At 51.2% G+C, this 25,220-nt stretch overlaps 9 protein-coding genes across 9 annotated transcripts; 3 read left to right on the top strand and 6 right to left on the bottom strand.

The window, feature by feature from the left end:
* Positions 1 to 310: 310 nt before the first annotated feature.
* On the bottom strand, positions 311 to 1,852 carry N7515_002717 (uncharacterized protein; the record flags this gene model as incomplete). The annotated part of the gene is made up of 7 exons (XM_056663461.1): positions 311 to 773; positions 828 to 926; positions 983 to 1,045; positions 1,095 to 1,149; positions 1,199 to 1,304; positions 1,353 to 1,387; positions 1,444 to 1,852. The coding sequence occupies 7 exons, from the start codon at positions 1,850 to 1,852 to the stop codon at positions 311 to 313; spliced, it is 1,230 nt and encodes a 409-aa protein (XP_056525574.1).
* A 1,196-nt stretch (positions 1,853 to 3,048) lies between these two features.
* N7515_002716 (tyrosinase family protein) lies at positions 3,049 to 4,324 on the top strand (the record flags this gene model as incomplete). Its single annotated transcript, XM_056663460.1, has 2 exons — positions 3,049 to 3,527; positions 3,595 to 4,324. 2 exons carry the CDS (start codon positions 3,049 to 3,051, stop codon positions 4,322 to 4,324), a joined length of 1,209 nt encoding a protein of 402 aa, XP_056525573.1.
* A 309-nt stretch (positions 4,325 to 4,633) lies between these two features.
* N7515_002715 (metallophosphoesterase family protein) lies at positions 4,634 to 6,047 on the bottom strand (the record flags this gene model as incomplete). Its single annotated transcript, XM_056663459.1, has 4 exons — positions 4,634 to 4,979; positions 5,043 to 5,326; positions 5,404 to 5,867; positions 5,918 to 6,047. 4 exons carry the CDS (start codon positions 6,045 to 6,047, stop codon positions 4,634 to 4,636), a joined length of 1,224 nt encoding a protein of 407 aa, XP_056525572.1.
* A 1,072-nt stretch (positions 6,048 to 7,119) lies between these two features.
* N7515_002714 (5-methyltetrahydropteroyltriglutamate--homocysteine S-methyltransferase) lies at positions 7,120 to 9,553 on the bottom strand (the record flags this gene model as incomplete). The annotated part of the gene is made up of 3 exons (XM_056663458.1): positions 7,120 to 9,093; positions 9,164 to 9,485; positions 9,543 to 9,553. The coding sequence occupies 3 exons, from the start codon at positions 9,551 to 9,553 to the stop codon at positions 7,120 to 7,122; spliced, it is 2,307 nt and encodes a 768-aa protein (XP_056525571.1).
* A 2,519-nt stretch (positions 9,554 to 12,072) lies between these two features.
* Positions 12,073 to 13,008, top strand: N7515_002713 (putative short-chain dehydrogenase/reductase; the record flags this gene model as incomplete). Its single annotated transcript, XM_056663457.1, has 3 exons — positions 12,073 to 12,115; positions 12,176 to 12,891; positions 12,946 to 13,008. 3 exons carry the CDS (start codon positions 12,073 to 12,075, stop codon positions 13,006 to 13,008), a joined length of 822 nt encoding a protein of 273 aa, XP_056525570.1.
* A 189-nt stretch (positions 13,009 to 13,197) lies between these two features.
* On the bottom strand, positions 13,198 to 14,993 carry N7515_002712 (HoxN/HupN/NixA family nickel/cobalt transporter; the record flags this gene model as incomplete). The annotated part of the gene is made up of 6 exons (XM_056663456.1): positions 13,198 to 14,032; positions 14,082 to 14,360; positions 14,412 to 14,497; positions 14,556 to 14,628; positions 14,713 to 14,723; positions 14,781 to 14,993. 6 exons carry the CDS (start codon positions 14,991 to 14,993, stop codon positions 13,198 to 13,200), a joined length of 1,497 nt encoding a protein of 498 aa, XP_056525569.1.
* Positions 14,994 to 16,093: 1,100 nt separating this feature from the next.
* Positions 16,094 to 17,224, bottom strand: N7515_002711 (uncharacterized protein; the record flags this gene model as incomplete). The annotated part of the gene is made up of 1 exon (XM_056663455.1): positions 16,094 to 17,224. The coding sequence occupies one exon, from the start codon at positions 17,222 to 17,224 to the stop codon at positions 16,094 to 16,096; it is 1,131 nt and encodes a 376-aa protein (XP_056525568.1).
* Positions 17,225 to 20,893: 3,669 nt separating this feature from the next.
* Positions 20,894 to 22,806, top strand: N7515_002710 (dicarboxylic amino acid permease agtA; the record flags this gene model as incomplete). The annotated part of the gene is made up of 5 exons (XM_056663454.1): positions 20,894 to 21,032; positions 21,081 to 21,138; positions 21,203 to 21,209; positions 21,268 to 21,428; positions 21,480 to 22,806. 5 exons carry the CDS (start codon positions 20,894 to 20,896, stop codon positions 22,804 to 22,806), a joined length of 1,692 nt encoding a protein of 563 aa, XP_056525567.1.
* Positions 22,807 to 23,473: 667 nt separating this feature from the next.
* Positions 23,474 to 25,093, bottom strand: N7515_002709 (M14 family metallopeptidase; the record flags this gene model as incomplete). Its single annotated transcript, XM_056663453.1, has 2 exons — positions 23,474 to 24,673; positions 24,722 to 25,093. 2 exons carry the CDS (start codon positions 25,091 to 25,093, stop codon positions 23,474 to 23,476), a joined length of 1,572 nt encoding a protein of 523 aa, XP_056525566.1.
* Between the last annotated feature and the right edge of the window lie 127 nt (positions 25,094 to 25,220).

Here is a 25,220-nt window from a genome sequence, read left to right as displayed (position 1 = left end):
GCGTTAACTTACTGGGACCCCTACACAGTAAGTAGATATAGATTCTCGCGATGTGATTGGTGGAGAATATCAGAGAAAAGTGCGCTTACCATATTAGGACAAGCGGGTGATATCGCCCGTTAGGGGGTGTCCCAATGACTCCCAAACCTTGCCATAGTTATGCCTAATGCCATATACTCGAGGTGGACAAGCTCAACAAAGGAAGCCTCATAGTTAGTTAAGGCATTTATTAGTATTATATAATATAGTTATGATGTATCCGCATCTGGACAATTGAATGTGTACACAATTCAGGCACAAAAGAATAGAATCAAACCCGATCCTCCCCATTAACCCTAACTCCACCGACCGACCCCATCCTTGCCAACTTCGGTGCACTAGTCGAAGTACTCTCCTCCTGCGGTTCATGCGCGTGCGAGATCGAGACCTCAGTCGTACAGAAAATACCTCGGTCACCATGCGTAGTAGGCAGTATGCGCTCTTCACTGGAATTGCTACGCTCGCTTCCAGCATAGTTGGCATTGACGTTGGCAATGCGAGCCCGGGGCATCTTGAGGTCGAGGTCGTGCTCGATGATGCTGAGGTTGCTGGTTCGGTGTGCGTGGAATTGGGCCTTTGTGCGGGACATTGTGTTCATTGTGTGCATTGTGTATCTCTGGCTGTCGTGATATTGGCGGGATTTTGTTTGGGGGGCGTATGTGCCGAGGATACTCTTGAAGAGGGGTTTTAGGGTTGGCAGGGTGCCGGCTACGATGCCTGTGTTGCATTCCGTGCTGGGGGTGGGTGAGTGGGAGCTCTGGAGGAGATAGGGGGATTAATGTACTTACACGACCCAGATTGTAAGGTTGGTATACTCCCAGAGGGAGTCGGTGGTGTGGCCGTAGTTTTGGACGGTGGAGAGTTTGGCGCATGCGGCTGCGCAGGCACTGGAGGAGAAGGAAGTCAGTTTGATGGATTGGATTTGAATTGAGTATTTACTCACAAGATTCCCAGGCCTAGAATGCAGATCAGGGATGCTTTCACTCGAATGTTGACTTGGAGATGACTGGTGATATTCGTTAGCGCAGCTAAGAAGGACATGCAACTGCACATACCGGAGCATGAATACTGGCAGTATTGCAAAAATGAGATCAGATACGATATTCAGTGCTGCTGAAGTTAGTAATGTTCCGCTGTACTCGCTTTGTATAGTCCTCACCCGTGTTTGCATAACTCAGAGTCAAGATCTGCTTGGGTTTGAAACATTTCGATTGAATTGAAGTATCCCAGTTGGATCGGATATCCTTGCATTGGAAGATAAGAGTCTGTCGATTGTTAGTCCAATGCCGACTTGTAAAAGGGATATCCCATACCAGGAAGCAAATAGTCGTGTAGAGGGCCACAACAACTATATCAGAAGGCATGTCAGTAGCAGTCCATGTCAACCACCAAGCCTGTACACACCAATGATGGACCAGATAAAGTTCTTATAGACCTTGCGGGATGCGAAGCGAACCAAGAACAGGCCGATTGACACTTTCGCCAAACCAATAGCCCACATATAGATACACTGAGTAGCGAAATTCAATCGCATTGCTTCTACCGCGGTCTCTTGGACGTAGGCCTGGTGCCTGCCTGCGCCGTACTTCACCTCAGGCACGATGATAGCAAACCCACAGGCAGATAACAGCATTGTCAACCCCATGGCATAATCGTCCCATCCGACATTGCGAATCAGGAATATGCGCACATAGAACCTGGCCAAAACAGCAATCAATGCAGCAGAAGTTGTGATAGCCGTGGCTATGATAATCTTAGGTCCTTGGTCGACATCCGGCAGGCCTAAGCCTCCGGGATGAGCAATATCCGTCATGGCTGTATCGATGTTTGTTCAGAACTGGACGTTGGAAGGAGAGAACCGCCCAGGGGATTAAACCAGAGGGGATATAAGGTATCGAGTACTCGGAGTTACTCCTTTTATTTTCGGCCTTCCATCATACAAGTAAAATCACCGTTTATTGTGGCGGCGAAAGCCATGGGAGGCAGTTGAATTGAGTTTGGCCTCATACATCGTCAATGGCATGATCTGGCTTCAGGGGTTCCGACGAAGCTGTCATCGCCATGTACTTCCAGCATCAGGTACCAGCCATGGAGATAGAAAGCGTGAACTGGCTGTGGGCGTTGCAGCATATAAACCACGCCGGTTTGAGAACAATGCTGTGCTCCCCTGCAGATGAGGCTCCAGAATCCCCCGCAGAACCCCGAGATGCAGGATATCCAAGAGAAATATGACAAACATGGCCAATGAGGAGCGTTGGTCTCATCGGCCCGAAAATCATTTAGACCATAAATTCGACCTCGGATCTGATGGAAATCCACATTCGGAGAATTAGTGGGGGTCAGGGGTCCTTTTGTGGTAATTCATCAGAGCTCGCCTAGAACACCACCTGACTCTGAGACTCATGACTCCTGAGCAGCCACGGCGAAAGGTGCATCTAGATTCACCAGAAACCAAATTGACTGCTCGTGACTGGGTTGATGGGTTCTATCGCCTCAGGAGATGTCCCAACTTCCAAGTCGCCAAGAAATAGGGCTGCACGAGGTGGCGGCCGATGTGACAGGTATGCTTTGGACTTTGGAGTTTGGACATGCAGGTCGGTTGGGACTGGGACCTCCCAGTATTTAACCCAAGGGACGGTCCGGAGCTCCATCGGCCTTGAATGGGAGAAGTAATGATCGTCCCAAATGGCCATGTTCTAACTTCTAAGTTCTAACCCTCTAAGACTACTGCATAAGACCTGCAGAAATGTCCCATCGGTGGGGCTTAAGCGAAGCGGGAACATGGGCCGATGCCCTAAACAGTGGCTAGCTCCGGGGCCTCGCAGCTCTGCTATGGGGATGCTCAAAAGATAGGCCTCTGATTGACTCGATATCTACGGAGTACTAAGCGGAGGTAGTTTAGTTCGCTGATCGACATTTCGTTGCAGGGGTGTTCAGCTCCATAAAGCAAGAAGCAAACCCCCAACCCACGTTTCCCCTTAAATTTTTCCACCTCGGAGTAAATAAATCATGGTCGCTCTTTCCCTCCTCGCTCTGGGGGCTTTGTTTACACAGGCATTGACTGCTCCCACGGAAAGTGCCGTGGCTTCCGTGGTTCCTTCCACTTCTCCCGCTGAGAACCAATTGGACAGCTTGGCCGGCTTGGCATATGAACACATCCTCGAGAATATCGAGGCCGACTCTGATCTCGAGAAGCGCAACAGTTGTTCAATAAGAAACCTGCGCACTCGTCGCGATTGGCGCACTTTCACCAAAACCCAGAAAAAGTCTTATATCAACTCCCTGCTATGCTTGCAGAAGCTGCCTTCGCTCACTCCCCCGGAGCAGGCCCCTGGTGCCCGCTCCCGCTACGATGACTTCGTCGCTACCCATATCAACCAGACCACCACTATCCACTACACTGGAACCTTCCTAGCATGGCACCGTTACTACATCTATACCTTCGAGCAAGCCCTGCGCAACGAGTGTGGCTACACTGGCGACTACCCGTAAGTCCGAAAGTTTTGCAGTCTTCTCGCCGATATACCAGGGGAAATGGCTAACATGAGTCCCCAGATACTGGAACTGGGGCTCTGACACCGACAACCTGGAGCGTTCGCCCGTCTTCGATGGCAGCGAGACCTCCATGTCCGGTAACGGCGCACCCGTCGAGCAGTCTGGCGACATCCAGCTGACCATGGGTGACTACCCAGTCATTCACCTGCCAACTGGCAACGGCGGCGGTTGCGTGACCAGCGGACCTTTCAAGGACTACCAGGTCAACTTGGGGCCCGTGGCTCTAATGCTTCCCGGCGGCGAGACCGGCAGTGCCGCTAACCCGCTTGCCTACAACCCGCGCTGCTTGAAGCGTGATCTGAGCACCCAAATTATCAGGGACTACGCTAACTTCACTGCCATCGTGGACCTGATTCTTCGTCACGACAACATCTACGATTTCCAGATGAATATGCAGGGTATCCCCGGCAGCGGCAACATCGGTGTCCACGGTGGTGGTCACTACTCCATGGGCGGGGATCCTTCCCGTGATGTCTTTGTTAGCCCCGGTGACCCGGCTTTCTGGCTTCACCATGGTATGATCGATCGTACCTGGTGGATTTGGCAGAATTTGGACCCCCGTGAACGTACCAATGCTATTTCTGGGACTGGTACTTTCTTGAACGGACCTCCTTCCCCGAATACCACTCTTGATACCCCGATTGACCTTGGATATGCTGGTGGTCAGACTGTCACCATGCGTGATCTCATGAGCACCGTTTCTGGCCCTTTCTGCTATGTCTACCTGTGATTGGTGACTAACTAGCGGGTATCGGACACCTATCCATATCTTTCGCGACAGGTATAGTATAAAGATCAGAGGATTGCACGATGTGCATGGAATCTTGGAACCGTGTAATACAACGAAAAGCATTGCATATAATTCATAATAGAAGAATAGAGCACCAAAGGCAGACCAACCTCTAAAGGGTTCACTCATGCATGGCATTCGATTCCCATTAATAGGTAATATAAGCACTCCCGTCCCAAAAGCATTTCAAGGACGGGTCCTGATAAATATAAGCAATTCCAAAAGCCAAGGACAGCAGGAAACACTGCATCACATCTTCCACCGCCACAACATCATAATCGGAACCCAGATCCAAGAGAAAGGAAGCAAAGAAGTCTCCGTCTGGGCCCCGATATTCCCAACATCACTCGCAAGAGCAAGATAAGAATCCTGTCCATAAGTCGTATTCAGTGTGACATGTGCCTGGGCAGACCCATCCTCCAATCGAATCCAAGTCTCCGTATCTTCTTTCAGATTACCTTCGTGCAACAAGATCTGTCTTCCACCGCGCGTCAGATCCCCGTACCCCCCATACCCCGTGTGCCGACCGTAGCACATGTTGATCCCGTTTCCGGTGAGATCTTGATCAACCAGGGATCCGTCCCATTTGAAACACCTGCCGTAACAATTAGCATAAATGACTATAGTGGAATCAATACTTATGGTGAGAGGCACATACCAATCATTCAGATGATCGTGTCCACTGAACCCCGCGATCAGCCCTTCAGTGCGCAGCAGCGCATGCATGAAGTCAAGATCCTGTCCTTCGTAGCTCCAGTCGCCAGTTCCTTGCGGGTTGACGCGCTCACCATCAACACCCGGCGTGAGGTGCGGGTCGATACCCTTTACCTGTTGATACTCGAGCATGGCATGGGCGGGGATATGGTAGAATGCCAACGAGGGAATGGGCTTTCCATGCTTTTTGCTCAGTTTGGCGTTGGTTTTTGTAAACCAGTCCACGACCTGCGATGCATCAGTCAGTCATTGCCCTAAAGAGTAAGGTATCATGTTCTCGTAATCGGATGTTCTTCCTTTCATACCGATTTATCAATCCAACTAGGCCTCTTTACAGAAGGGCCGCCCTCCCCTTCGGGCTTATAATAATGTCCGCCCTTCGAATCAAAGAACCAGAGCAGCAGCGCGGGCGCACTGGACTCTGTATTCGTCTCTGAATGGGGGTAAACCGGCAAATAATAATTCGTGATTCCGGCTCTATCACCCGAAACACGACTTTGAGTCAGACTATTGGAGTATTCATGCTCGGCCTTGAACATGTCCTCTTTGGGATTGAGGTTGATCTCGCTGTCGTGGTTGCCGTAGGTCGATCCCCAGCGATACCCGCCATCAACAAGGGGGGAAACGACCTCGTGGATGAACCGGCTAGAATCGGCTTTATGAGTCCATTCGCCGGATACCAGGTCGCCATTTATGACTACAAAGTCGGGGTTCTCCTTGTCCAGGATGTATGACATCACACCCTGGGTCTTCTTATCTTTCTCTGCATCTGCGAAGGGGTTAGCCCTCGTTTGATGTCTTGGAGAGGAAAAAGGGTACCCTCGGCGAAATGTAAGTCCTCGAAAACTGTAATCTGAAATGTGCCATCTTCTTTAAAGCGCAGGGTTTGGTCGCTGGGTGGCTTCAGGACTGTCTGGTCCGATGCTCTGAAGTCCGGTCGGGGTACCATTTTGGAAAGGTAGGTTGGATCAAAGATGAAGTGCGGGGAAAAGAGAAGGTCTTTTTATATATTTGAGGCGTTTTCCTCTGCAGATTATGGAAGTCCACGTGCTGAGAAGTGTCTCATCATTGGTGTTCAAGGTAGGATTAGTCCATCACGTCAGGGACTCAGGGCCCCGGAGATGATTGCCAAGGCTGACATTTCGTCTCATTCCTGGCCCTAGATTTCCTGGATGATCTAGAACCCATCATGTTCCTAGGTTAATGCGACTCTTGCTATTCAAACTTTTAGAGGGTCGTTGAAAAGGCCCTGTCTACAGCATCATTATCTCCACTCATGTCCGATTTTGCTAAGGCCAACTTGGAAGGGTAACCCTACGGTGACCTACCATACCATACACTGGGCTGACCAACTCCAGCCACCGCGAGGAACTTTGAACTTTGAAGTCTGCGCCTCGAACCGCGGCAGAGCGCGCTTCGCTCTACAAGAATATGAACTGGCAGCAGCAACCCATGGGTGACGGGAGTTGTGGACATGATGAACGCCGGGAGCAGGGCGGGGAAGAAACGATGGGGATACCAGTCACGTGCTTGCGATAGGTACATGACCGAAAACACCCAACTACGGAGTACTTCGATGTTGACAGACCTACCATCACCTACGAAGACGTAGACGTCTTCATACAGATCTACTACAAATCAATGCACTTGTTTTTGGAATTGTAATATTGACAACTGATTCTACATGATAAGAAACAGTAGACCGTACTCGACAATGCGAATCCGATCAAGCAAAGCTGTAGAGCTCGCTGCGTGTGAAAATCACACAATGTTGAAATAGTATAACTGGCACCACGCAAACATCAAGACGGAAGTAGGTCTTGATGTAGGCGGCGCTAGTCGAAAACGTCAGTCATGTTGAAACTCCAGGCCCGCTTTTGGTATCCTCTAGAAAACCCGTTGAAACCCATATGTTGAACTTTTGGTATCATCGTCGTAAATCATCAGAAAACAAAACTCCTCAGTCCCCGAGGCGACAGGTTGATTGTCGCCTCCTCATTAAATGTATAAATTGAAAGAATTTACTGCGCGTACTTCTGGCGGAAGTACTTGGCAGCGTTGACCATGGCGGTAAGAGCCGCCTTGGTCTCGGGCCAGCCGCGGGTCTTGAGACCGCAATCGGGGTTGGCCCACAACTGTTCGGGCTTGAGGTAGGCCAGCATCTCCTCGATGCGGTCCTTGATCTCCTGCTCTGTGGGAACACGAGGAGAGTGGATGTCGTAGACACCGGGTCCAATGTGGCGAGGGTAAGCCTCGTCAATGAAGACCTTCAGGAGCTTGGCATCAGACTTGCTGTTCTCAATGGACAGGACATCGGCATCGAGAGCGGCAATAGCGTGGAAGAAGTCCTGGAACTCAGAGTAGCAGAAGTGAGAGTGGATCTGAGTGTCATCGCGGACACCGGCGGTGGACAGCTTGAAGGAGTCAACGGCCCACTTGAGGTAGGCTTCGCGGGCAGCACCGGTGCGAAGGGGAAGACCCTCACGGAGAGCGGGCTCGTCGACCTGGATGACGGCGATGCCAGCGGCCTCGAGGTCAACAACCTCGTCGCGGAGAGCGAGAGCAAGCTGCTGGGCCTGGACGGACTGGTGGACGTCATCACGGGGGAAGGACCAACGCAAACAGGTGATGGGACCAGTGAGCATGCCCTTCATGGGCTTGGGGGAGATGGAAGCGGCGTACTTCGACTCCTTGACGGTCATGGGGGCGGGACGAGAGATGTCACCGACGATGATGGGGGGACGCACGCAGCGAGAGCCGTAAGACTGAACCCAGGCGTGGGTGGTGAAGACGTAACCAGTGAGGCGCTCACCGAAGTACTGCACCATGTCGTTACGCTCGGGCTCACCGTGGACGAAGACATCGAGGCCAAGCTCCTCCTGGATCTTGACGACATCCTGGATCTCCTTCTCGATGAACTTCTCGTACTCCTCGGGGGTGATCTCACCCTTGGTGAACTTGTTGCGCTGGATACGGATCTCCTTGGTCTGAGGGAAGGAGCCGATGGTGGTGGTGGGGAACAGAGGAAGCTTGAGGGTCTTGGTCTGCTCGGCGTAACGCTCGGGGAAGGCAGACTTGCGGTTGTGCATCTCAGCGGTGACAGCGGCCTGACGGGCCTTGACGGCGGGGTCGTTGGTGCGGGCAGAGGAAGCACGAGCCTGGACAGACTTGGCGTTGGCCTCGAGCTGCTCACGAACAGTGGCGGGGCCCTCAGTGACAGCCTTGGCGATCACGACAACCTCGGAGGCCTTCTCAACAGCGAAGGAGAACCAGTCACGGACCTCGGCGTCGAGGGTCTTCTCGCTGGCGAGGGTGTGGGGGACGTGGAGGAGGGAGCTGGAGGTGGCGACAATGACACGGTCCTTGCCGAGCTTCTGGATGGCGTTCTCGACCTTCTCAATGGCAGTCTTGAAGTTGGTCTTCCAGATGTTACGGCCGTCAACGACACCAGCAGAGAGAACCTGCTTGGGGCCAAGAGCGGCAATGACGGTATCGAGCTGCTCGGGGTTGCGGACGAGATCAATGTGGATAGAGTGGAGGCTCTGGAGGTCGGCAAGGACATTGATGTTGTGGACGATGTCACCGAAGTAGGTAGCGAAGGTGATGCGAGGACCCTCGGCACCAAGGGCGCTGATCTTCTCGTAGGTGGGCTTGAAGGCGGCCTTGGACTTCTCAGCAAGGTCGAAGACGAGGACGGGCTCATCAATCTGAACATCCTCGACACCAGCGGCCTTGAGCTTCTTCAGGAGCTCAACGTAGAGGGGAACGAGCTTCTCAATGAGAGTGATGGGGTCGACGCTCTGGCCACGGTCGGCCTTGGCGAGGGTCAGGAAGGAGACGGGACCGAGGATAACGGGGCGAGTGATGATGCCAGCAGCCTTGGCCTCAAGGAACTCAGTAACGGGCTTAGGCTCAGCAGCGAGCTTGAACTCCTGGTTGTCCTGGAGAGTGGGCTTGACGTAGTGGTAGTTAGAGTCGAACCACTTGACCATTTCCTGTTGACGGTATTAGTATGCATGGTATGATGTAGAAAAAAATGTAGAAAAAAGGCAGGGACAAACGTACCAAACTGGGGACATCGATGCCCTCCTTCTGGAGACCACGGCCCATGGCGAAGTACTCATCGAGGGGGTGGAGGTTGTACTTGGAGTAACGCTCGGGGATGGTTCCGAAGAGCTGGTGGTGGTCGAGGACCTGATCGTAGAAGGCGAAGTCGTTGCTGGGAATAACATCGACACCGGCATCCTTCTGGATCTTCCAGTGCTCCAGACGGAGACGCTTGCCCTCAGCGAGAAGCTCATCCCGCGAGATCTTGTCAGACCAGTAAGCCTCGGTGGCCTTCTTCAGGTCACGGAGTCTTCCCATACGGGGGAAACCCAGAATTGATCTATCCAGACCGTCAGCAGCTGCATCGACAACCTGATAAGAAGTTCGAAAGACTTACGATTGAACCATTCTGACGGATGTGTGTGAAAGAGAACGGAAAAGGATCTCTGGTATAGAATTTTCACAAATCCGATACCTTTTGAGAGAGAATGAAGGGAAGGAAGGGAGAAGGGCTGGGAAAAGCTGCGAAGAAATATGGAGGGGAGGTAAGAGCACGCTAACCCAGATAGGTATTTGATCCACTCGAATGTTTGGAGGGGTAGCGATACCGTACCAAACCCACACATGACGCTTAATACGACTAGGGAACTTTGCTTTACACCAGTGGTTCTCGGGAGAATATGTCATTTACCGTTCTTTTTCAGGTATTCCATGTATCAATACGCCGTATATACTCCGTGATCGGGCCTGGAGGACGATCACGCCATTAAGAAAACACCGATAAGACCTCACTCAGTGCAGCAGTTTAACTGCTTCTGATTAGTAGTGTCCTTTCTTTTTTTAGTACGGCCCCTGTATGTAGCATACAGAAGGAATTGAGCTGGTCCAAGTCACAAAATGAGCGGTCAGGCCCTATCAAAACAATGCTCAATTGGAGTCCAGGCAGGGACTCTGGGGCCACACGCTGACAATCTGACAATCTTACCCCGCCACTTAACCTGCATGACCAACAGCTTACGCACACCAGCACATTCTGCTACCTGAAGCGATTCATGGTGTACTGTACTAAAGACCAGATCGTCCAGGAACCCACAACAGTCTGAACTAATCTGGCAATCTCCATATTTTTACTCCGGACAAAGGCCGAAGAGTTCCAAAAATACTAATGGCTCAAACTGATCCCCCGGTCTCGGTGTCCGTTCTAGCAATTGATCGGCCCACGTGACATTGAGATGGAAAAAGTTAATTCAAAACAAACTTTCTTTTTTACTTCGAATGTTTGCAAAACAATCTAAAGCTATCATCTAAGAATCTTTGCCAACCTCCAGAGTCTCTTCCCTAGATAGACCACACTGCACAGAAACCCTGGAATGACTACTTGTGATGCAGTTGTTGGCCCCCAGATTGCCAAGTCCCCGCAATTCTATCCGCAGCGACACAGCAGGCCCAGATCCCCGATGGAGATTCCGTGACTAATGAAGATGATCGGGACCTCTTGAAGTTTGGTTATCGGTCCGTCCTCGCGCGTAGCTGTGGCTCATGAGTCATTTGACAATTGCTAGGTTGCTCTTCCTCGGCATTGTACTGCTTTGGGGGAATCTGTGTTGTTCAAAACTGCCCTCCGTGGAGGAGGGCCCGCCGCGATGCACGTATCACCATCTGGTGAGTCTTCGGTTCCCGGGTTTTCTTGGGCATTAGATCGCTAATATACTATTCCGTTTTACAGGTAGAGCTCTTGGGTTTCCAGTAGCATTTTATCAATCATCGCCGCCGATTGCCTTGCGAAGCTTGTTCCAACTACCCCCGTCACGGGTCGATCTACTACTGGGCCTTTCGATCCTTGAGTAGTAGTCAACTTGACCGCTTGGTCTCGGTTTTCGTTGCAGCACGAACACTAGTTGCCTGGACCGCGATTCTGGCGGCTGACTCGTTCGGTCCCGCCAATTGTCTGATGTCGGAGACCCTGGTGTTCATTCGGATACCGACAGAGCACAACATTTGGCCCTGCGGAGAAGACCCATGCGACAGCCGGCTCAGCCACAGTCTGAACTGGTGGCCAGCTCTAAGGGATAATATACTCTGGAGGCCCGTGGGACTATCGGATGAAGCCCTACATGAAGGTGAAAATTGGCATCCATCGCAGAATGTGTTCGGTAAGTGTATTTTCATCTGGCATGCCTGACCGCTGTTCGAGGTTCTGCGTTTCTGGTCTCCCAGAAGCGCGAGTCTTGTGCTGAGAAATACCCGTTGAAACTTGATCTGGACAATACCAGGGTCCAGCGAAAGGACATGCATGCTTCCTCGCTCTATTCCCTTTCCATGGCGTCGTGCCATGCAGATCTGATCTCAAAACAAATGCTGCTGACTCCCCCCTGTCCAGTGGTCGGGCTGTTACAGTTCTATCCTCTGGCCAGCCGTGAGTTTGGGACGCCCACGGTCGCTCATTCTGTATTGATGTGCACATTGTCGGCAAACCGCTCGTTCACCGGTAGGTCCAAATGACATATAAAGGATAGTATCCCAATCGTAAATCTAGGGATGGTTTACTAGAAATTCAAGCGAATACTTTGCACATCCGGCGACGAAAGAAAGGAAGACGTAGCATACCCGAGCAGGCAGGTGTGCGACAACGGATATGGTATGGCCGATCAGCTCCTCCCTTCCTGTTCAACAGAACAATGACTTGCACAAAATTCAGCACATAACATTGAAGCTCAATTCCACTGGTTTTCCCTACACATGAAGCGTTTCACTACGATCAGTACATATTCAACGGACGTCATGGAGGAAGACGATCATTTCCGAACGCGTCCATCACCCCGCAGCGGAGCGGAGATAATAAGAGAACAGTCCCTACCCTTATGAACAATTGGACATCCCCTATGCTTCTGTGACTCTATCCTCCGATAAGACATACCAATCCCACAATGGCGTTCGCAGGAAGACTGGCCATTCTACCAGGAGGCCTCGGTATGCCCAACCAAACCCCAATACCACATACAAGCCTCCTAAGTTCTAACCTCCAAACAGGCGGACTAGGCACAAGCATAGGAAATAAGCTGCGACAACAAGGAGCCCGTCTGGCAATCCTCTACGCCCCCTTCGAAGCCGCACGCCGCGACGAGCTTCTCGAGTCCGGATACAGCGCCAGCGGCGACATAGATGGCATCCACACCTACGAATGCGACATTACAAGCCCAGACTCAGTTCACTCTGCTTTCGACGCTTTGCAAAAACAACTTGTTGACCCAGCCCCGTCCTCTCCCTTTGAAAAGGCATTTCCCAGCATCCTGATCAACACCGCCGGCTACGTATCTCTCAGTGACATGGAGATCACACCACCGGAGGAGACAATGAAACATCTTACTACTAACGTCTTCGGTCCGATGCTCTGTTCGCAGGCATTTGCCCGACTATACTTTTCCGCGTCAAAGACAGCCGAGTCATCACCGCCGCCGGGGAGGGTTGTTAGCATTTCCTCTCAGGCGGCGCATGTCGCGCTGCATCGGCATGGCGCCTATTGTGCTTCGAAGGCTGGGCTTCTGGGGCTGACGCGTAGTATGGCATCTGAGTGGGGTGGGCGGGGTATTACTGCTAATACAGTCTCTCCGACTGTGGCTTGGACGGATCTGGGGAAGAAGGCGTGGGGGGAAGAGAGTGTTCGGAATGCTTTCTTGGCGGCTATACCGACGGGCAAGTTTGCGCTTCCCGAGGACGTTGCTGATTCTGTGTTGTTCCTTTGTCAGGTATGTCTCCCATGGGCTTTGGGGTTGGGAATCTCATTCTGATTTGATCTATAGGACTCTAGCGGGATGATAAATGGTGCGGATATTAGGGTTGATGGCGGATTTACTGTTCGATAGATTCTTACATCTTGAATGAGCATAGAGAGATCGCTTCTGTCATAGAATTCATATTCAGCAATATAGATTTTCGTAAATGCAAGGTCATACGTAGAGCTGGAGGAGCTTATATCAACCTTGGAAGCCACGCGAGCAAATCCCTCGATTCGTTCCACTTGCTAGGGTCCTGACGTTGATGCTGAAAACAACTCAGACAACATGCTCCTCAACCCTCGGCTGGTTAGTCTCCTTCGCATCAACTCGAGATGAAGCCCCCTTTGCAACCTCAGGGGTGGTACCCTCGTTCCGAGCACCGCCAGCCGTCTCGGTCACAATGGCACCACTCTCAACAACATCATCGGGAGAATCATCCTCATCCCGATACCTCTCGACATCATTAACGACATTCTTCCCATGCCGCCGATCCATCCACCTCCGCCACGGCTTGTAGGCCCAAACACTCAATCCGCCGAATACAATAAAGCAACCACAGATTCCACCGCCAATAGCATCATAATATTCACCAGCAGTCTCGACTCCATCCCAGAATGGGCCTTTGGCATCTGTAACATTCAGAATCAGACTGAGCAGCTGAATTACGCCAATGATGATCGCCACAATGACGGTTAATGTGGTTAGCACGATTGAGTAGTACAGGAATGCGACTGGGTCGCGGTGGTTGTTCCGCGATTGCGGGAGCTCGTCTGGAGCGCTGGCTGTTGATGATGTGTCGGAGATGGTGCTGGCCGGCCTTTTTGGCAGGAAGTTGGCTGCTGGTTGGATGTAGAGGGCGAACATTAGGGCTCCGTCGATTGTGTCGAGGAGGCACATCCCGGCTGAGGGTTTGTTAGATAGAACGAGATGAATGGGGTCAATGGGCGGTATGATTTGGTACCCACCGGTGAATAGAGCTGGGAGAATGAGGATCACCCAGAACGAGGTTCCTTTTGCTGCTTCGATGGAGGAGATTCCAAGCAAGGCGATCTCGGAGGAGGTGTCGAAGCCGAGACCGAATAGGATGCCCAGGGGATACATCTTCCATGGGCTATAAGAGTTAGGATCTGTAATGAGGCGAACCCAAAAGGAAAGCATACCGGTCAATTAACTTGAACATCTTCTTCAAGATCGCGAAAAGAACTCCTCCACCCTCAATCTTCCATGCTTCATCTTCGCGATGCTCAGGCAAGTTGAAAACCTTCTGCATCTGCTTGATGAGCTTGTACAAGATGTATGCATTCATAAGACCAAGTAGGATAAGGAACGCAGCGCTGACAGAGGTGCCAATAATCCCACCAACTGTGCTGAAGCTGTCGAAGCGCGAGGAGACTGCTGCTGCTGTAGCTGCCACGACAATTGATGTGATGATCACAATGCTATACAGTGTCAGTCTCGGCTTGTGATTCAAAAAGGCCAGTTAAGCTCACGTTGAGTGACCAAGGGAGAAGAATGTGCCCACAGTGACGGGCTTTTGTCCCGTTGCCAGGAGTCTTCTGGTCATTAAATCGATGGCCTATGGTGGACATGGTTAGCCATTTGGTATTTGCAGAGAATTAGCAAAGTGAACTTACAGAGATATGGTCTGCATCAAATGCATGTCTCAAGCCAAGCGAATAGGCGAGAGCAGCGGTAGAAACCAGCGAACTGTCGTTCCATTCACGAGATTAGTACACAGATGACTTTCAAGTCAACCTTGGAACGGGTCCTAAGAGAGCAGTAAAGACTCACGGATGATAGCTCTATATCACCGTTAGTAAATCAATTCGGCATAAGATCCAGAATCACACAAAACATACCAGCACAATGGCCGCCGCGACCCAAACCAATATATTCAACAACGCAACGAGCGCAATAATCCCAATAGCTCGAAGAGGGATCTTCCTGATGCCCGGCAGCTTGTTATGCGAGCGCTCAGCGCTTCTGATAAGCGGTTTCAAGCTCCATCTCTGCTCGCTGTCCAGACTGTGTGAGTCTGCAGGCGTGTTTGCGGGCTCCTCGAACGCCCGCATTGTCAATAGGTAGCTGCTTGGGGCAGCGCTCAATGCAACTGATGTTGGATTGTGCAAGAAGACCAAGATATATTGCTTGAACCAAACCCAATCTCGTTCAAGAAAGCAAAGAGATATAAGAGGACTTCATATACACGGTACACTCACAGTCGAGCACGTTTCAAGACCAAGTCAGGACTCAGAAGTCTCGTAGATAACGGTATCGATTCCCCGCCAAGGCCGATTCGGTCGCCAAGATTCCAACTATCCGATGAGGGAGCTGTTCTGCGTTTATCAAAGCTGCGGGATTTTACGTCCCCCGGTCCCGGGATCTTCAAAGAAGGAATCGGCTGAATTCTGCGCTTGAGATCAAATATGATTCCGTTTCTGTCCATCCAAGGCTCACGGCGAAATCACGTGATATGGAGGGGCCGAGCCGCGAGCGGAGAGTCCCGATGATAGCGGGATGTTTTAAGATTATTCACGGCTTGGATTTCTATATGCTCATTTCTCTATCAAGTCTCCCGTGCTTGTGGGTAATGTCTCGCTTTTCGGCCGCATATTGCGGGGCTTTTTGCCTTGGCTTGGCTGTAGTGTAACAGTGTTTGTGGACTATTGGGGGTCTTCTAAGGTCTGTTTGTCTTCTACGTGGGAGTTTCAACATGAGGTCAATCTTAGAATATTAGAAATTTGTATGGTCTGGAACTTCCAGGTGAACTATATACGGAAACAATGTCCAAGAAAGCTTTGGAAAGAAGCCGTCATAAGATGGTCATATCTCTGGACATCTGGTGCCCAGAGAAGTCGGCAGCTTGAACACAGGAAGGCCTTCTTACTCTTGGCATGTCAAAACTGACCAATCTGTCCTTCACCAAAGTGGCCTATATAGGTCCATCATCGGTGGAATCAGATATGAAGAAGGCGTAGAGATGATCTGGCAAGTAGACACGGGCTAGATGGCACTCGTTTTTGCGTCTTCATGCTCTAGCCAACCAAACACTAGCAAGGTTGATGGGTAGTGTAAGAGCTGTGAGCGAGACGCATGCCGCGCCTCAAGGTTGGGGATGTGTTATGGGTATAACATGAAAACGGGTTTGCGTATCAACTGAACCATCTCAAGTTCAAGCAGCAGCCAGCACGGTCGGCGACGGAACCCACTTAGTGACCTTAGGCTTCAACCGGATGTCCTGGCTAACAAGAATATTCCACTCATTGCGCGTGATGGGCGTGACATCCGACGCAGAAAGAGGAGTCTTCGGCCCACGTTTAGTGTGTCGCATCTTCGATACTGGGGGTTGTCTGCGACCGCGAACAGTATGGACAGACGACCTTTTCACCTCGCGTGGGCGTTCGGCCTTGACGCGGATAGGGATAGGTTCAGCCTTGGGTTTGAGAATGATGCGATCAGCTCTGGCCGATGCTCTAGCCTGAGCCTTAACTGGAGCTTTAGGCTGGGCTTTCACTTCAATCTTTGGTTCGACCTTTTCGACCTTTTCGACTTTTTGTTCAACTGGTTGAATGGTCGCTTGAACGGTCGCCTGTGCGGGAAGAATGATAGCATCCTGTTTGTGGACTTTCTTGTATGCGATTGCGACAGCAGTCAGCTGCTCGTCTGGAACATCGAGCTGTTCGTAAACGCGGTGGAAGAATGCTTTGCTGAATGGGCGACCGGAGAAATCTGCTACGATGCGATGTAGGAGTCGGATGCAGGATGACATTGATTGTTCGTCGTTGCGGGAGAAGGGGCGGGTGGAGAGAATGCACATGCGGCGCTTGAAGGTATAGATACGGTCCATGTTTAGAAGAGTGAGACCCTCCTGGCTGAAGACAACTTCGTTCTGGAGAATGGATTGTTTGACAAGGTGATCGTTTGCCTGGCGCTCGTACTGGCTGCGGCTCAGAGCGTCGCTCCAGCTGGGACCGAGGGCGAATTTCTTTGCGCCTTTGGCGATGGCCCGCTCAAGGACTCGCCATGCTTGTTGCTCGATTGGGTGAATGGGGATGATCATCAGATCGGAGGGTTGGCCGGTTGGGTAGGGCTTTCCTCGGCCGATTAAGAGAGTAACGTGCATCATTCTTTGTTGGAGTTTGGTAGAGATATATTCCAGAGCTGGGAGAAGAGAGGGAATGACTGTCTCAGAGTCGAAGCTGAATTCTGGGGATAGTGGTGGAGAGATCATGTCGTTGGTTAGGGTTCGTGGCGAATTGGGGACATAAATGCCCGTTGGGCGAGGGAGACGCATGACACCCATGATGTAGTGGAAGGTCGCAACTATTCTATTTAATTGCCAGTTATAGACGGAGTCCAGATAAAGATCTCCTTTTGGTTGAGGAGGTGAAGTTGAAGAAGTTGAATCCCAGACTGCCACGCGGGCCTGATATAGGGAGCAACTCAGGAGAGTCAACCATGCACTCCCTCCCCGCATCTCTTTGATCTTAAGTTCTTAACGTGGAAAAGGATCAAATTAGCTTGAATTTAGTGTTGCTAATGATAGCAAATTTCATTTCAGCAGACAAATCACAATCCTCCGATCAGCGCGATAAAAATACTTGTAACCGCTGCGGCGTTCACCATCCAATGGATGGCCTCCGTTAATCCCAATCTTCTTGCACTTATGCATGCCCACAGCACCCGGGCACATCTACCAACATCCAACACTGGCATTGGTCTCGCAGGCCAACCGGACCCCACTTACACACTATTGATCACATTTCCACCATCCACTGTGTTGGTAAATGTGGCTCCTATCGACAGGCTGGCAGAGTCTCCCAGCTGTTAGCTTCGGACATGTTCACAGTAGGTAACCGGGCTTCGTGCCTTGATGATTCAGCTAATTGTGCTAGCTTCGAAGTGACAGCGGATATTATGGGATCTTAACTGGCTGGACTTTGTTCCTCTTGCAACTAACTACATTGCTAGACTTCACCCTGGCCACCACAGGGGTGTCCATTGTTGCATTTCTGCTCAGTTCATGCCACATGGGTGAGTACGGAGAATATGAGCCATACCCTCAGCGCCCAATTCTTCCCCCTGCACCAACACAGGCCCACCATCTCTTTTACCCTATGAGGCTGCGCTCAGCGGCTGAGTCTCACATGTGAGAGGCAGAGCATCGTGAGTTCCTGGGTGCGCTATGGAGTACGTACCCTGTCGGTTTGCATATGTTGGCTTGACACCTACGCATTTCTTGCTTTCAGAGGAGTACACTCCAACGGTCGACCTTGCCGGCGCCACGTTACTGTCAAGCGCTGTGGCCCACGACCCCCATTTTGCGGCTCTCCATTGTGGGCCAATTATTATGTAGCCGCTCTAGCCGATGGCTTCGTCGCGCGCAGCATTTTGGCGAGGCTCAAGTCTGCTTGATTACCAAAAGAGCCTCCCTTTATGTTGGTATGGCCAAAGCTGGACTCTTACTGGCATGTGGAAGTGTTGGTTAGGTGGGGGCCATTCTTCCACGTCACTTGTGCATGGTTGGAATTCCAGACCGACATTCATAATTAAGCTTAATTTGCCCCAATGTTGAAATGATATCCAGCAAGCGCGATTTTCTGATGTTGATATCGTTGGTATTGCCTACATACTAAGTAGGCCCCTGGCCCCGACGATGTCCCCTTCCAAGTTGATATGACTACCTATGATATAGGTACTTAGGCTAGGCATCCTATTACCGATGCTATTGTTTACTGTCTTGCTATCTATCTTTCTAGGCACATGCGGGACGACCTCTCCATTTATATTTCCTTGACTGTGGCCATACCTACCACTGGAAGCACCAACTCCATCCCATAGTTCTATGGGTGTCATGGAATTACTCATATGAATACGATACAGATGGGAAATGATGGAGAAATATCTGCATGTATTCGGGTCGACGAAAAGGAGAGAAGAGAGAGAGAGAGAGAGACAGCAGGCTCAACACCTGGCGAGATCAATAACAAGTGGGCAATACCCACACAGATGAGCTCACCAGGAAACAAGGATATCTGCTTCGTGTGGACATTCATTACCCGATACGGTCCAACGGATGAGTTGCCAGTTCTCAACAATTATCAAATTGCTAGTGTCAACAGGCTCACCAAGAAGAGGACAGTCATGGCAAAGCCGTGCCAAGCTTTCCTTCGAGCATCGCTCTAATCTCGGTGCCACTGCGGTGACCGGTCCCACTCGGCCCTTTCCATGGACCATGATCATCCCTTATCAGAGCCTTGGCTTAGTGCTACTCCGTAGAGCGAGGCGCTTTTAAGGATTTACCGGTGCGCCAGAAACTGCAAAAAGTGGCACCACAGAATGAAAAAATTTGCTTTGCAGGAACAGAGCCCACAGTTGCGGCCCGCGAAAATGCAAGCGTGTGCAGGCAAGATAAGCTGCTTACGCAGGACTGTGAGAATTCCTTCACGCAAAGGAGCGTGGGGTTGAGCCGACAAGATCCACAAGCTCTGCGCAACTGTGTACGGAGTAGTAGAAGCATCCAGTTTACAAGATCGTCGACGTCTTCACGGTCTCGTGCCTTTGAGCCTCGGGAGTCCGGGACATTGTCTACTCGGCACCCCCTGTATATCCTGCTCACCTTAAACCCAATCATGCCAAGCCCCACCTCCCGAGGTCTTGTCCCATGTAACCTTACGCTTGCCAAATGTTCCAGAAAACCGAATGCCTTGCCAACCACAAATCACTTCCATAGATTAACGAGTCAGCCCCGCAGTGCCCCCGCCAAGAAATATAAAGTGAGATTTGAACCGGGCGGTTTTGCTAATCGCTCATAGTGATTGGCGGAAGCGTACAAAAGCAAGTCTTGGCGTAAGCGCACAGACTCGGGAAATATGCATCTAGTCTGGTTCTAGACTAGCGTGCGCCTGCCAAGATGAAGGTCTGGCTTGGCAAACACTTGGTGCACCGGACTCTCCGTTCGGGGACTTCGGGCTGTTGCTGATAACTGGGATTTTCCACACTGGCTAAGCTAACTAAGAGTTACTCCTCCCGGGTGGCGGAGCTATGTGAGTGGTGGCGGATTCCATTTTGCCTTTTCTATCCCTTCACAGATTCCACGTCACGGAATACGGATTGAAGAGCCTCAGCATTGTCTCGCGCTTTCTCGCTCGAAACTCCAGGAATTGGAGTAACTGTACATCCATTACAATTGCCGAGTGGCCTCCAAGCGAGAATCTGGGGAATATTGGAGCCGAAGTCAACCTAAAACGGCTTTTGAATATCTTTTACATAAACAAAGCCGACACAAAGCGCACTCCCCGCAGAGCCATGGGCCATGGGCCATGCCCCCCGTCTTGGCATAGTTCCCGCTTCCATTTTCTCTTATCAACAAGCTTTGACGGCTGGTTATTGGACGTTTGCCATGTGCACAGTGCCCCTTTACCAGAATACGCAGAGCAGTGATCCATAATATTACGGAGTAGAGTCACCTGGGCAAGTACATGCCATAACAAACTCCATAGACCTTCTTCTTGGATCCCGAGATGTGTCCGAGAGAGGAAGCATGCTGCATAGCCCGATTTCGACAGACACCCCGGATACCGGAAGCAGCCTCAACACGCTCAGCCCAGATCTAAACCCTGGCAAATTCCAGCTAGACTAAGCTTGAAGCGACGGTGTTCGCTTCTGGGCCGTTGATAGACCTAAAATCCACATTTTTTACCCCATAAAATCATAAAAAGGTCTTGGCTAGCTAAAGTCCGAGGTGTGCCCGTACCTAGCTCTTATAACCGTGCACACCCACCTCCAAGGATCTTCTTAGGGGTTTCCTTTTTCTCTCTTATCTTCTGTGTACCTGCCGCTCTTGACTGGATATTTAAGTGGTTCGCCTCTCTCTCTTCCCTCGAGTTCCCCCCTCTTACATCTCTGTGCTACACCTATCTTTAACGACTTCATTCCTCTCGGCGCATACCTCTGTGCGTCCGAATACACAATGGAGAAGTCTCTCAAAGCGGAAGATACCGTCTCCAAGCAGATCAGCGGAGAGGGAGACATCGAAGATGGTGGCCTCAACAACCCTAACCATGTTGAGCTTCACCGCGCGCTGAAGGCGAGACACATTACTATGATTGGTAGGTGAGATCTCGACATGAAGACAAGCATGCGCTAACAGTACCTAGCCATCGGTGGTGCGATTGGTACTGGTTTGATCATTGGAACGGGAGAAGCTCTTGCAAAGTAAGTGACAAGTTTGCCCTACCTGATATCCGCCATGGACTGGAGGCTAACGAATCTCGTGCAGGGCCGGCGTAAGTGTTCTATACCTGAGTAGAATTGACTCGAAGACCCTCTTGCTGACTTGAGTAGCCTGGTTCCATCCTAATCTCTTACTCTTGGGTTGGTTTTATCGTTTATCTGGTTATGTGCGCTCTGGGAGAGATGGCCGCCTGGTTGCCATTGCCGTCTGGTTTCACTGGTTACGCCGTTCGCTTCGTCGACCCTGCTCTTGGCTTCGCTCTTGGTTGGACGTACGTGCTCTCAATCCGCCTTCGACGTTGCTCTTGCTAACCCCTATTCAGGTACTGGTTCAAATACATCATTCTGTCGCCAAATCAAATGACTGCTGGTGCATTGGTTATATCATATTGGATACCAACGGAGAAGGTCAACGCCGGAGTATGGATAACCGTCTTCCTAGTTTTGGTCGTCTCCATCAATTACTTCGGTGTGAGATTCTTCGGTGAATTCGAGTTCTGGCTGTCGTCATTCAAGGTCATTGTCATTCTCGGCCTCATCCTCCTGTCCTTCATTCTCATGCTCGGTGGTGGACCGGACCATGACCGCAAGGGTTTCCGCTACTGGAAGAGCCCAGGTGCTTTCAACACCTATGTGATGGAGGGAAACGCTGGTAGATTCCTGGCTTTCTGGTCCACCATGGTGTCTGCTACATTTGCCTACTTGGGTACCGAGCTGGTCGGAGTGACCGTTGGCGAGGCACAGAACCCCCGAAAGACGATTCCCAAGGCTATCAAATTGACCTTTTACCGCATCCTGGTTTTCTACGTGCTGAGTGTGCTCCTCGTCGGTACTCTGGTCCCATACAACTCTCCGCTGCTTCTCTTCGCCACCGGATCCAACAACGACAAGAAGGGCTCCGCCGCTGCTTCGCCCTTCGTGGTCGCCATCCAGCTGGCAGCTATCCCAGCATTGCCCCATATTCTGAACGCCTGCATTCTGCTCTTCGTCTTCTCTGCCGCCAATTCCGATTTGTACATCGCTACCCGTACCATCTACGGCCTGGCCCGTGAGGGCAAAGCCCCCAGGATCTTCGCCCGTACCGATCGCCGCGGTGTCCCCGTGTTCGCACTGGCCATTTCCTCCCTGATCGCCCTGCTGGCCTACATGAACGTCAGCAGTAGCTCGCAAACCGTCTTCAAATACTTCGTCAACCTCGTCAGCATCTTCGGTCTCCTAACCTGGATCTCCATCCTGGTCACTCACATCCACTTCGTGCGCGCTCGCAAGGCCCAGAACGTCCCCGACGAAAGCTTAGCCTATAAGGCACCCTTCGGCGCCGCAGGCTCTTACTTCGCTCTGGCCTTTTGCTGTCTCATCGCCCTCACCAAGAACTTCGATGTCTTCATCCACAACCCTAAGTACGGCAACTTCGACTACAAGAACTTCATCACCGCTTACCTCGGTATTCCTCTGTACCTCATTATGATCTTTGGATACAAGCTGTGGACCCGCTGTGAGCGCGTCGACCCCAAGACTGCCGATCTCTGGAGCGGAAAGGACGAGATTGACCGTGAAGAGGCTGAGTATCTCGCCGCGAAGGAGGCTGAGGCGGAGAAGAACTCTGATGCGAACATCTTCTACCAGAAGTTCGTCTCTTGGCTCTTCTGATTCGTGAACGTCTCTTCATATCTATCTTGTCTTAGAATTTAAGCGTTCTTTTGTGCCCGCGGTTTTTGCTGCGTGGGCTGGCCATTTATTTGGATTTCAATACATCTTAGATGTCTCGATGATTATGAGAAATGATGATCGATCTACAATATATACTTACAGGATAGTCTGTGCAAGCGCTCTCAGGATTAGAGCGGTTTTTCATCTCTAGCCGTGCACTGTGCTCGTTGAGCAGTACTTTGCACGAGAACGAGGGGAGGGTCGAACTTAGGGCAAGTCCAAACTCCTACGGTAGGTAGTGATACGGTATTTGATTGAATCCCGTTTTCGAGATTTCCCCTTCAAAAATGCAGAGCGAGGCCAGATACCGCATCACTACGGTATCCAAAACCTTGGGCGGGGCGGCATATATCGGGTTTGTCCCATCACCTCTAAGTTTCATGGATGTCGTTACCTTACAAAACTTGTCCGAGTTGAACGTTGTACCCGTGTTTCGTCGTAATGCTTACAGTTCATTGCACCCTGGACATGTAGAAACATTCTGCATTACATTTAGGCGCAGACAACCGACATGATATACAAGCCCTCACTAACGCTAGAAGAAAAATGAAATAGAATTCGCTTGTGAAGGCAAAATGCAGTCATTAAAAAAGAACGGGGGAACTATTCAAGGGCCAGCGGCTAAGGGTATTTGATCGCCTGTCAAATCATCAAAGCTGACGGAGGCCTTCTCGCCCTGAACAAATTTGCCAAATGTCAATAAAGCACGATAAATCTCCTTGCCTGTTGGGACAATGTGCTCGGAAGGCAGAAGGAACCCATAACTACCGCGGTCGCGGAGCTTGATCTGGTACGAAAACTTGGCGCGCAGCTTATGGTAGAACCAGTCCAAAGCACTACCGCCCGCGGTAGTTCCAGCAGCTACGCTGTGACTGAGAATCCCCTCGCAAGCCGAGGTAACATCATAGGATTGATGTGATGTCTGGCGAATTGACTTGGCTAGACCCAATGCTAGCTCCTCCAGACTCTCGAGCGTGGGCGGCACAGACGAGCAGCTGTATGAATATGGGTATAGAATCTGCTGAGAGTAGGAGTGTAAGTCGATGTATCCAACGATTTCCGCGCGGTGCTGGGCTGTCTCATTTTGAGCCCACTGCGCTAGGCGTAGTGACTCAAGTGCTTCAAAGGGCTCCGCGCCGGCGTAGTTCTCTGAGCACGGGTTCGAGCGAGTGGACTCGCCGTCCCACTCATAGTCCCAGGAGCGATCTAGATCGACGCCTGGGCAAAGTGGGAGGCCTGTTGGCTGGCGGTTCTTGCGCCATAGCCGGTCCGATTCCCATGAGTAGACATATCCGTCTGGATTGAGGGTTGGGATTAGTACCCAGTCATACTCGTGCAGCAATTCTGTTACTGTGGCTGAATAGCGGTAATGAGTGATTAAGCTGTATGCCACATATGTTACCGTGGATGTGCTGATCCACTCCCGGGCATGAGTACCACCGACAATGACAATTGTCTTGCGAGGGCCCTCTGTGGGTTCTGCCGAGGCAGAGGCTCCCAGTCGCAATGCTGGGATATCTCGACCCTCATAGGACACCCCCACACTGGTCATTTGTACGTGGGTGGAGAACATGGAGGCCATCAAGCGCATCCATTGCGTAATGACGGCCAGGGGTTGGTATTCTTGAAAGAAAAGGTCCCCGTTCGATATCGTCTGGAGTTCACCTGGTGTATTCCCAACACCAAATTCGGCGTTTGTAGGGCGACGAGAGGGATACGATTCATAAATCTTCTTGGCGAGGTTGTCCATAAGCGGAGTGTAGGAGGTGCGGAGCGTTGACGGTAATAAGTCCAACAGGGAAGGGATCTAGCAAAATTAATTGGGCGATCATAAAGCTATCGGAGTAAGCCTCACCATATCCTCTGCCAGTCTAATATCCACAAATTCCGAAGTGATGGCCCAAGTGTCCAAGAACAGCACCTGTGAGGCAGAAGCCAACGCCGCTGCCTCGTCCGGTTGGCGCAAGTAAAATCGGAGAACGACATCGCTGCCATATCGGTCATAGATATTCGACGGTGGCGAGTGATGTTTTGAAGAGCATCGAGTATGGTCAATATCCCAAATGGAACTGATTACCCAGTCGCGCAGTCGAGCCCACGGGCGTGGGTTGGAATGGGTGAGACGGACTGGCTGCAAGGGCGGCGGTGGGGTGATGCTCGAACCAGCGGGGACAGCAGAGATGAGAGGGAGAAAGGCCGATGCGACCAATATCGTAGGAATACGCATGCCGAGTCACAAGATGATCTATTTCAAAAGAAGGGAAAGAGTTGGAGATCACAGGTTTACTGTGAGGAGTACAGCCTGAGGTCCACACTGATGAGAGCCTCGGATGCGGAGAAGAGGCGAGGGGGCA

This window comes from Penicillium bovifimosum (assembly GCF_028826915.1).
Source record: "Penicillium bovifimosum strain IBT 22155 chromosome Unknown utg000002l_segment0_segment0, whole genome shotgun sequence".
NCBI classification, from domain to species: Eukaryota; Fungi; Ascomycota; class Eurotiomycetes; order Eurotiales; family Aspergillaceae; genus Penicillium; species Penicillium bovifimosum.
This window is presented reverse-complemented; position numbering and strand designations above follow the sequence as displayed.